Here is a 10,451-nt window from a genome sequence, read left to right as displayed (position 1 = left end):
CATTTTTGGGGCGTTTTTCTCCATTTTTTTTGCATTTTCACCTGGTTTTGGGCCTTTTTTACCAATTTCTGTGGTTTTTTCCTATTTTTGGGGAGGTTCTGACCCATTTTTAGGGCGTTTTCATCCATTTTTTTTGGTTTTTCACCCATTTTTGGGGCATTTTTCTCCATTTTTTTCGAGTTTTCACCCATTTTTGGGTCATTTTCATCCATTTTTTTTGCCTTTTCACCCATTTCTGGGCCTTTTTTACCAATTTCTGGTGTTTTTTTACCTATTTTTGGGGGGTTCTGACCCATTTTTAGGGGGTTTTCATCCATTTTTGGGGGGTTTTCACCCGTTTTTGGTGAGTTTTCACCCATTTTTTTCAAGTTTTCATCCATTTTTTTTGGTTTTTCACCCATTTTTGGGGCATTTTTCTCCATTTTTTTCAAGTTTTCACCCATTTTTGGGTCATTTTCACCCATTTTTTTTGCGTTTTCACCCATTTTTGGGCCTTTATTATCAATTTCTGGGTTTTTTTTACCATTTCTGGGGGGTTCTGACCCATTTTTGGGGCTCTTTTCCCCCCAGGAGAGGACGAGGAGGACACGATCGCCGCCCAGGAGCGACTCGAGGGCGACGTCGACCACCAGCAGGAGCTCGACGACCTCGCCCGAGAGGGTGGGTGGGAAAAAAACCCCCAAAAACCCCCAAAAACCTCCCAAACCCACCCCAAAATTCTCCAAACCTGCCCCAAAAACTCCCCCAGGACCCTCAAAAAGAAGCTACAAAAATAGACCAAAAATCACCTCAAAAACCTCCCAAAAAATCTCCCAAACCCACCCCAAAATTCTCCAAACCTGCCCCAAAAACACCCCCAGGACCCCCAAAAAAAAGCTACAAAAATAGACTAAAAATCAGCTCAAAAACCTCCCAAAAAACCCCCCAAAACCACCCCAAAAAGACCCTTCAGGACCCCTAAAAAGAAGCTACAAAAATAGACCAAAAATTATCTCAAAAACTCCCCAAAAACACCCCAAAAAACCACCCCCCAAACCTGCCCCAAAAACTCCCCCAGAGCCCTCAAAAAGAAGATACAAAAATAGACCAAAAATTACCTCAAAAACCTCCCAAAAAACCCTCTAAACCCACCCCAAAATTGTCCAAACCTGCCCCAAAAACTCCCCCAGAACCTCCCAAAAAGAAGCTACAAAAATAGACCAAAAATTACCTCAAAAACCTCCCAAAAAACCCCCCAAACCCACCCCAAAAAACACCCCCCAGGACCCTAAAAAAGAGGCTTCAAAAATAGACCAAAGATCATCTCAAAAAAACCCCAAAACACCCCAAAAACCCCCCCAAACCTGCCCCAAAAACTCCCCCAGGACCCCCAAAAAGAAGCTACAAAAATAGACCAAAAATCACCCCAAAAACTCCCCAAAAACCTCCCTAAAAAACCTCCCAAAACCACCCCAAAATTCTCCAAACCTGCCCCAAAAACTCCCCCAGGACCCTCAAAAAGAAGTCCCAAAAATAGAGTAAAAATAACCTTAAAAACCTCCCCAAAAACCCCCCAAACCCGCCCCAAAATTCCCCAAACCTGCCCCAAAAACTCCCCCAGGACCCCCAAAAAAAGCTACAAAAATAGAGCAAAAATCACCTTAAAAATAGTTCAAGAACCCCTAAAAACAATCTCAAAAAACACTCAAAAACACCCCTAAAAAAGCCCCCAAATTTAACCACAAAAACACTCCTAAGACCCCCAAAAAGAAGCCCCAAAACCACCCAACCCCCCCCAAAAACCTCCTGAAAAACCCCCCAAAAACCCCAAAAAACCTCCCAAACCCACCCCAAAATTCTCCAAACCTGCCCCAAAAACTCCCCCAGGACCCTCAAAAAGAAGCTCCAAAAATAGAGCAAAAATCACCCCAAAAACTCCCCAAAAACATCCCTAAAAAAACCCCCAAAAAATCTCCCAAACCCACCCCAAAATTCCCCAAACCTGCCCCAAAAAGGCCCCCCAGGACCCCCAAAAAGAAGCTCCAAAAATAGACCAAAAATCACCTCAAAAACCTCCCAAAAAAATCTCCCAAACCCACCCCAAAATTCTCCAAACCTGCCCCAAAAACTCCCCCAGGACCCTCAAAAAAAGCTACAAAAATAGAGCAAAAATCACCTTAAAAACAGTTCAAGGACCCCCAAAAACAACCTCAAAAAACACTCAAAAACACCCCTAAAAAAGCCCCCAAATTTAACCACAAAACCACTCCTAAGACCCCCAAAAAGAAGCCCCAAAACCACCCAACCCCCCCCCAAAAACCTCCTGAAAAACCCCCCAAAAACCCCAAAAAACCTCCCAAACCCACCCCAAAATTCTCCAAACCTGCCCCAAAAACTCCCCCCAGGACCCTCAAAAAGAAGCTCCAAAAATAGACCAAAAATCAGCTCAAAAAAAACCCCGAAACACCCCCGGGACCCCCAAATACACCCCTAAAAATACCCCAAGCGACCCCAAAATATGCCCAGGTGTGTCCCACCCTCCAGGTGTGTCCAGGTGTGTCCCAGGTGTGTCTCAGGTGTGTCCCAGCCCCCCCAGGTGTGTCCCAGGTGTGTCCCAGTCCCCCCCCCAGGTGTGTGATCCAGGTGTGCCCAGGTGTGTCCCCCTCCCCAGGTGTGTCCGAGGTGTGTGTCCCCCCCCAGGTGTGTCTCAGGTGTGTCCCACCCCCCAGGTGTGACCCCCCCCCCAGGTGAGTGACCCAGGTGTGTTGCAGGTGTATCCTACAGGTATCCCCTTCCCCCCAGGTGTGTCCCCAGGTGTGTCTTAGGTGTGTCCCACCCCCCCCCAGGTGTATCCCAGCCCCCCCCCAGGTGTGTCCCCCCCAGGTGTGTCCCAGGTGTGTCCCCCCCCCCCAGGTGAGTGACCCAGGTGTGTTCCAGGTGTGTCTCAGCTCCCCCCCAGGTGTGTCCCACCCCCCAGGTGTGTCCCCCCCCCAGGTGTGACCCAGGTGTGTCCCAGGTGTATCCCAGCCCCCCCCCAGGTGTGTCCCCCCCCCAGGTGTGACCCAGGTGTGTTGTAGGTGTATCCCAGCCCCCCCCCAGGTGTGTCCCCCCCAGGTGTGTCCCAAGTGTGTCCCCCCCCCCAGGTGAGTGACCCAGGTGTGTTCCAGGTGTGTCTCAGCTCCCCCCCAGGTGTGTCCCACCCCCCAGGTGTGTCCCCCCCCCAGGTGTGACCCAGGTGTGTCCCAGGTGTATCCCAGCCCCCCCCCAGGTGTGTCCCCCCCAGGTGTGTCCCAGGTGTGTCCCCCCCCCCAGGTGAGTGACCCAGGTGTGTTCCAGGTGTGTCTCAGCTCCCCCCCAGGTGTGTCCCAGGTGTGTCCCCCCCCCCAGGTGAGTGACCCAGGTGTGTTCCAGGTGTGTCTCAGCTCCCCCCCAGGTGTGTCCCACCCCCCAGGTGTGTCCCCCCCCCAGGTGTGACCCAGGTGTGTCCCAGGTGTATCTCAGCTCCCCCCCAGGTGTGTCCCCCCCCCAGGTGTGACCCAGGTGTGTCCCAGGTGTATCCCAGCCCCCCCCCAGGTGTGTCCCCCCCAGGTGTGTCCCAGGTGTGTCCCCCCCCCCAGGTGAGTGACCCAGGTGTGTTCCAGGTGTGTCTCAGCTCCCCCCCAGGTGTGTCCCACCCCCCAGGTGTGTCCCCCCCCCAGGTGTGACCCCGGTGTGTCCCAGGTGTATCTCAGCTCCCCCCCAGGTGTGTCCCACCCCCCAGGTGTGTCCCCCCCCCAGGTGTGACCCCGGTGTGTTGCAGGTGCGCTGCCCATGGAGGAGCTGCTCCAACGTTACGCCGGCGCCTTCACCGACTCCGACTGCGACTCCGCCCCCGGCGCCAGCAGCACCCGCTCAGGTACCGCCCACCTGGGCACACCTGGGCACACCTGGGAGGGGTTTGGGGTCACCTGGGGGGGGGTTGGGGTCACCTGAGGGGGTTTTGGGGTTACCTGGGGGGGGGTTTGGGGTCACCTGAGGGGGTTTGGGATTATTTGAATGGGTTTTGGGGTCACCTGGGCAGATGTGTGTTGGTCTTGGGGTCACCTGAGGGGGTTTTGGGGTCACCTGAGTGGTTTTGGGGTTACCTGAGAAGGTTTTGGGGTCAACTGGGAGCGTTTTGGGGTCACCTGGGGGAGTTTTGGGGTTACCTGAGGGGGTTTAGGGTCACCTGAGAGGGATTTGGGGTCACCTGGGAGGGTTTGGGGGTTACCTGGGGGAGTTTTGGGGTCACCTGGGGGGGATTTGGGGTCACCTGAGGGGATTTTGGGGTCACCTGAGGGGGATTTGGGGTCACCTGAGGGGGTTTTGGGGTCACCTGGGGGGGATTTAGGGTCACCTGGGGGAATTTGGGATTAACTGAGAGGGATTTAGGGTCACCTGGGGGAGTTTTGGGGTCACCTGGGGGAAGTTTGGGGTCGCCTGAGGAGGTTTTGGGGTTACCTGGGGGGGTTTAGGGTCACCTGGGGGGGTTTTGGGGTTACCTGAGGGGGTTTAGGGTCACCTGAGAGGGATTTGGGGTCACCTGGGAGGGATTTGGGGGTTACCTGGGGGAGTTTTGGGGTCACCTGGGGGGGATTTGGGGTCACCTGAGGGGATTTTGGGGTCACCTGAGGGGGATTTGGGGTCACCTGAAGGGGATTTGGGGTCACCTGAGGGGGTTTTGGGGTCACCTGAGGGGGGTTTGGGGTCACCTGAGGGGGGTTTGGGGTTATTTGAACAGGTTTTGGGGTCACCTGGGGGGAGTTTGGGGTCACCTGGGCAGGCAGGTGGTGGTTTTGGGGGTCACCTGAGGAGGTTCAGGGTCACCTGGGAGAGTTTTAGGGTCACCTGAGAAGGTTTTGGGGTCACCTGGGTGACTTTCAGGGTCACCTGCGAAGGCTTTGGGGTCACCTGGGGGAATTCTGAGGTTACCTGAGGGGGTTTTGGGGTCACTTGGGGGGGTTTTGGGGTCACTTGGGAGGGTTTTGGGGTCACCTGAGGGAGTTTTGGGGTTATTTGAAGGGACTTTGGGGTCACCTGGGCAGGTGTGTGTTGCTTTTGGGGTCACCTGAGAGAGTTTTGGGGTAATTTGAGCAGATTTTGGGGTCACCTGGGCAGGTGTGGGCTGGTTTGGGGGTCACCTGAGAGGGATTTGGGGTCACCTGAGGGGGTTTTGGGGTCATTTGAGCGGATTTTGGGGTCACCTGGGCAGGTGGGGGCTGGTTTGGGGGTCACCTGAGGGGGTTCAGGGTTACCTGGGTGACTTTCAGGGTCACCTGTGAAACCTTTGGGGTCACCTGAGGGGGATTTGGGGTCACCTGCGAAGGCTTTGGGGTCACCTGGGGGAATTCTGAGGTTACCTGAGGGGGTTTTGGGGTCACCTGGGGGGGATTTGGGGTCACCTGAGAAGGTTTTGGGGTCACCTGGGAGGGTCCTGGGAGGGTTCTGGGGTCACCTGAGTGAGTTTAGGGGCTCACCTGTGAAGTCCAGGCCCCAGGTGTGGCTCCACCCCCTCACCTGCCTCCTCCCCTGCCCCGCCCAGACTCACCTGGGGCCGAGAGCGAGGAGGAGGAGGAGGAAGAGGATGAGGAGGAGGAAGAGGACGAGGAGGACGAGGACGACGAGGAGGAGGAGGAGGAGGAGGAAGAGCAGGAAGGGGGAGCGGGAGGAGGAGGAGGAGGAGGGGGCGGGGCCGGAGGAGACCCCGCCCCCGGAGACCCCGCCCCGCCTGCCCAGGTGCCCCCGGGAGGGGGCGGGGCCGCCACCGGCCCCGCCCCGGCCCCGCCCGGCTCGGGCCCCGCCGGCTCCGCCCCCAAGAAGGAGATCAGCGACATCGCGGCCGCCGCCGAGAGCCTCCAGCCCAAGGGGTACACCCTGGCCACCACACAGGTGAGGGGGCACCTGGGGGCACCTGGACACACCTGGGGGCACCTGGGCACACCTGGGGGCACCTGGGGGCACCTGGGGGGGATGGCACACACCTCCAGCCCAAGGGGTACACCCTGGCCACCACACAGGTGAGGGGGGCACCTGGGGCACCTGGGACACACCTCCAGCCCAAGGGGTACACCCTGGCCACCACACAGGTGAGGGGGGCACCTGGGGGCACCTGGGACACACCTCCAGCCCAAGGGGTACACCCTGGCCACCACACAGGTGAGGGGGGCACCTGGGGGCACCTGGGGGCAGCTGGGGGCACCTGGGGGCAACTGAGCACACCTGGGGGCACCTACATTCATCTCCAGCCCAAGGGGTACAGCCTGGCCACCACACAGGTGAGGGGGCACACCTGGGGGCACCTGGGGGCACCTGGGAGCACCTTGGGGCAACTGGGGGCACCTGGGCACACCTGGGGGCACCTGGGGGCTCCTGGGGGCACCTGGGGGCACCTGGGGGGGATGGGACACATCTCCAGCCCAAGGGGTACACCCTGGCCACCACACAGGTGAGGGGGGCACACCTGGGGGCACCTGGGGGCACCTGGGACACACCTCCAGCCCAAGGGGTACACCCTGGCCACCACACAGGTGAGGGGGCACACCTGGGGCACCTGGGCACACCTGGGGGCAGCTGGGGGCACCTGGGGGCACCTGGGAACATCTGGGGGCACCTGGGGGCACCTGAGGGGGGTGGGACCCACCTCCAGCCCAAGGGGTACACCCTGGCCACCACACAGGTGAGGGGGGCACCTGGGCACACCTGGGGGCACCTGGGACACACCTCCAGCCCAAGGGGTACACCCTGGCCACCACACAGGTGAGGGGGCACACCTGGGGGCACCTGGGGGGAGATGGGGGCAACTGGGGGCAGCTGGGGACATCTGGGGGCACCTGGGGGCACCTGGGGGCACCTGGGGGCAGCTGGGGGGGGTGGGACACACCTCCAGCCCAAGGGGTACACCCTGGCCACCACACAGGTGAGGGGGGCACCTGGGGGCACCTGGGGGCACCTGGGAGCACCTTGGGGCAACTGGGGGCACCTGGGCACACCTGGGGGCACCTGGGGGCTCCTGGGGGCACCTGGGGGCACCTGGGGGGGATGGGACACATCTCCAGCCCAAGGGGTACACCCTGGCCACCACACAGGTGAGGGGGGCACACCTGGGGGCACCTGGGGGCACCTGGGACACACCTCCAGCCCAAGGGGTACACCCTGGCCACCACACAGGTGAGGGGGCACACCTGGGGCACCTGGGCACACCTGGGGGCAGCTGGGGGCACCTGGGGGCACCTGGGAACATCTGGGGGCACCTGGGGGCACCTGAGGGGGGTGGGACCCACCTCCAGCCCAAGGGGTACACCCTGGCCACCACACAGGTGAGGGGGGCACCTGGGCACACCTGGGGGCACCTGGGACACACCTCCAGCCCAAGGGGTACACCCTGGCCACCACACAGGTGAGGGGGCACACCTGGGGGCACCTGGGGGGAGATGGGGGCAACTGGGGGCAGCTGGGGACATCTGGGGGCACCTGGGGGCACCTGGGGGCACCTGGGGGCAGCTGGGGGGGGTGGGACACACCTCCAGCCCAAGGGGTACACCCTGGCCACCACACAGGTGAGGGGGGCACCTGGGGGCACCTGGGGGCACCTGGGGGCACCTGGGGGCAGCTGGAACACACCTGGGGGCACACCTGGGGGCAGCTGGGGGTAACTGGGGGCACCTGGGGGCAGCTGGGGGCACCTGGATCCATCTCCAGCCCAAGGGCTACACCCTGGTCACCACACAGGTGAGGGGGGCACACCTGGGGGCACCTGGGGGCACCTGGAACACACCTGGGGCACACCTGGCTCCATAGGGATCTATAGGGACTCACCTGGGGGGTTGTGGGTGGGGTCACCTGGGGAGTCTGGGGGTCACCTGGGACACACCTGGGCACACCTGGGCACACCTGGGACACACCTGGCTCCATAGGGATCAATAGGGATCTATAGGGACTCACCTGGGGGGTTGTGGGTGGGGTCACCTGGGGAGTCTGGGGGTCACCTGAGGAGTCTGGAGGTCACCTGGGGGGTCTGGGGGTCACCTGGGACACACCTGGGCACACCTGGGACACACCTGGGTCCATTGGGATCTATAGGGATCTATAGGGACTCACCTGGAGGATTATAGGGGGGTTACCTGTGGGGTCATCTGGGGGGTCTGAGGGTCACCTGGGGAGTCTGAGGGTCACCTGGGGGGTCTGGGGGTCACCTGGGCACACCTGGGCACACCTGGGCACACCTGGGACACACCTGGCTCCATAGGGATTAATAGGAATCTATAGGGACTCACCTGGGGGGTTGTGAGTGGGGTCACTTGGGGAGTCTGGGGGTCACCTGGGGGCCACCTGTGGGTCACCTGTGCCCACCTGTGCAGGTGAAGACGCCCATCCCTCACCTGCTGTGGGGCACCCTGAGGGTCTGGGGGGCACCTGGGACACACCTGGGCACACCTGGATCCATAGGGAACTATAGGGACTCACCTGGAGGGGTGTAGGTGGGGTCACATGAGGAGTCGTGGGGTCACCTGGGGGTCACCTGGGGGGTCTGGGGGTCACCTGGGCACACCTGGACACACCTGGGACACACCTGGATCCACTGAGATCCATAGGGATCTACAGGGACTCACCTGGAGAGTTATAGAGAAGTTACCTGTAGGGTCACCTGAGGAGTCTGGGGGTCATCTTGGGGGTCTGGGGGTCACCTGGGCACACCTGGGACACACCTGGGACACACCTGGGACACACCTGGCTCCATAGGGTGCTATAGGGACTCACCTGGGGGGTTGTGGGTGGGGTCACCTGGGGAGTCTGGGGGTCACCTGGGGGTCACCTGGGGGTCACCTGTGCCCACCTGTGCAGGTGAAGACGCCCATCCCTCACCTGCTGAGGGGCACCCTGCGGGTCTGGGGGGCACCTGGGACACACCTGGATCCAGAGAGAGCTATAGGGACTCACCTGGAGGGGTGTAGGTGGGGTCACATGAGGAGTCGTGGGGTCACCTGGGGGTCACCTGGGGGGTCTGGGGGTCACCTGGGCACACCTGGACACACCTGGGACACACCTGGGACACACCTGGCTCTATAGGGATCGATAGGGAGCTATAGGGACTCACCTGGGGGGTTGTGGGTGGGGTCACCTGTGGAGTCTGGGGGTCACCTGGGGGTCACCTGAGGGGTCTGGGGGTCACCTGGGACACACCTGGGCACACCTGGACACACCTGGGACACACCTGGCTCCATAGGGATCTACAGAGACTCACCTGGAGAATTCTAGAGGGGTTACCTGTGGGGTCACCTGAGGAGTCTGAGGGTCACCTGGGGGGTCTGGGGGTCACCTGGGACACACCTGGGACACACCTGGATCCATTGGGTGTCACCTGGAGCGTTGTAGGGGCGTTACCTGTAAGACCTTACCTGGTTGCTTGAGGAGTTTGGGGGTCACCTGAGGGTCACCTGGGGGAGCCCGGGGCTCACCTGGGGGTCACCTGTGCCCACCTGTGCAGGTGAAGACGCCCATCCCTCACCTGCTGCGGGGCACCCTGCGGGAGTACCAGCACATCGGGCTGGACTGGCTCGTCACCATGTACGAGAAGAAGCTCAACGGGATCCTCGCCGACGAGATGGGGCTGGGCAAGACCATCCAGACCATCTCCCTGCTGGCACACCTGGCCTGCGAGAAAGGTGAGGGCGCACCTGGGCACACGCCCGGGGGCGGGGGGGGGGAAAAAAACGGGGGGAAAAGGGGAAAAATGGGGGAAAATGGGGAAAAAAGGGGAAAAAGGGGGAAAAAATGGGGGGAATGTGGGGGAAAAATGGGGGAGGAACTTCCTAAAAGGGGGCCAGGTGTGGGAAATGAGGCACCTGGGCACACCTGGCACACACCTGGGCACACCTGGGGCGGTGGGGGGGGAAAAAATGAGGGGGAAAAGGGGAAAAAATGGGGAAAAAAGGGGAAAAATGGGGGGAATGTGGGGGAAAAATGGGTGAGAAACCCTCCATAAAGGTGTTTGGGCACACCTGGGCACACCTGGCACACACCTGGGCACACCTGGGCACACCTGGCACACACCTGGGCACACCTGGGGGGGAGGAGGGAAAAAAAACGGGGGGAAAAGGGGAAATAACGGGGAAAAAAGGGGGAAAAATGGGTGAAATATGGGGGGAAAATGAGGGAGAAACCCCTCAAAAGGGTGTCAGGTGTGGGAAATGAGGCACCTGGGCACACCTGGGGCGGTGGGGGGAAAAAAACGGGGGGAAAAGGGGAAAAATGGGGAAAAATGAGTGAAATGTGGGAAAAAAAGGGGTGGACAGAGGTAAAAATGGGTGAGGAACCCCCTGAAAAGGTGCCAGGCGTGGGAAATGAGACACCTGGGCACACCTGGCACACACCTGGGCACACCTGGGGGGGTGGGGGGAAAAAAAGGGGGGGAAAAGGGGAAAAAATGGGGAAAAAAGGGGAAAAAATGGGGGGAA

General features: G+C 60.1%; 1 protein-coding gene and 1 long non-coding RNA gene across 2 annotated transcripts in view; one reads left to right on the top strand and one right to left on the bottom strand.

The window, feature by feature from the left end:
* The first annotated feature begins 547 nt into the window (after positions 1–547).
* Positions 548–10,451, top strand: part of LOC127466104 (helicase SRCAP-like) — a 33,064-nt gene continuing 23,160 nt past the window's right edge. The window contains 4 exon segments of the mRNA XM_051776718.1: positions 548–660; positions 3,779–3,874; positions 5,540–5,886; positions 9,482–9,659. Coding sequence (XP_051632678.1) covers positions 3,790–3,874; positions 5,540–5,886; positions 9,482–9,659 — 610 coding nt within the window. The 5' untranslated portion in view covers positions 548–660; positions 3,779–3,789.
* LOC127466106 (uncharacterized) lies at positions 1,049–2,001 on the bottom strand. The gene is made up of 3 exons (XR_007902594.1): positions 1,927–2,001; positions 1,344–1,424; positions 1,049–1,148 (listed from the first exon to the last, which is right to left on the bottom strand). It is a non-coding gene; the product is annotated as an uncharacterized LOC127466106 (long non-coding RNA).

The sequence above is a fragment of the Manacus candei genome, unplaced genomic scaffold (assembly GCF_025592945.1).
Source record: "Manacus candei isolate 608988 ecotype Guabito, Panama unplaced genomic scaffold, ASM2559294v1 h1tg000603l, whole genome shotgun sequence".
NCBI classification, from domain to species: Eukaryota; Metazoa; Chordata; class Aves; order Passeriformes; family Pipridae; genus Manacus; species Manacus candei.
Note: the sequence above shows the minus strand (reverse complement) of the source record. Positions and strands in the feature narration are given on the sequence as shown.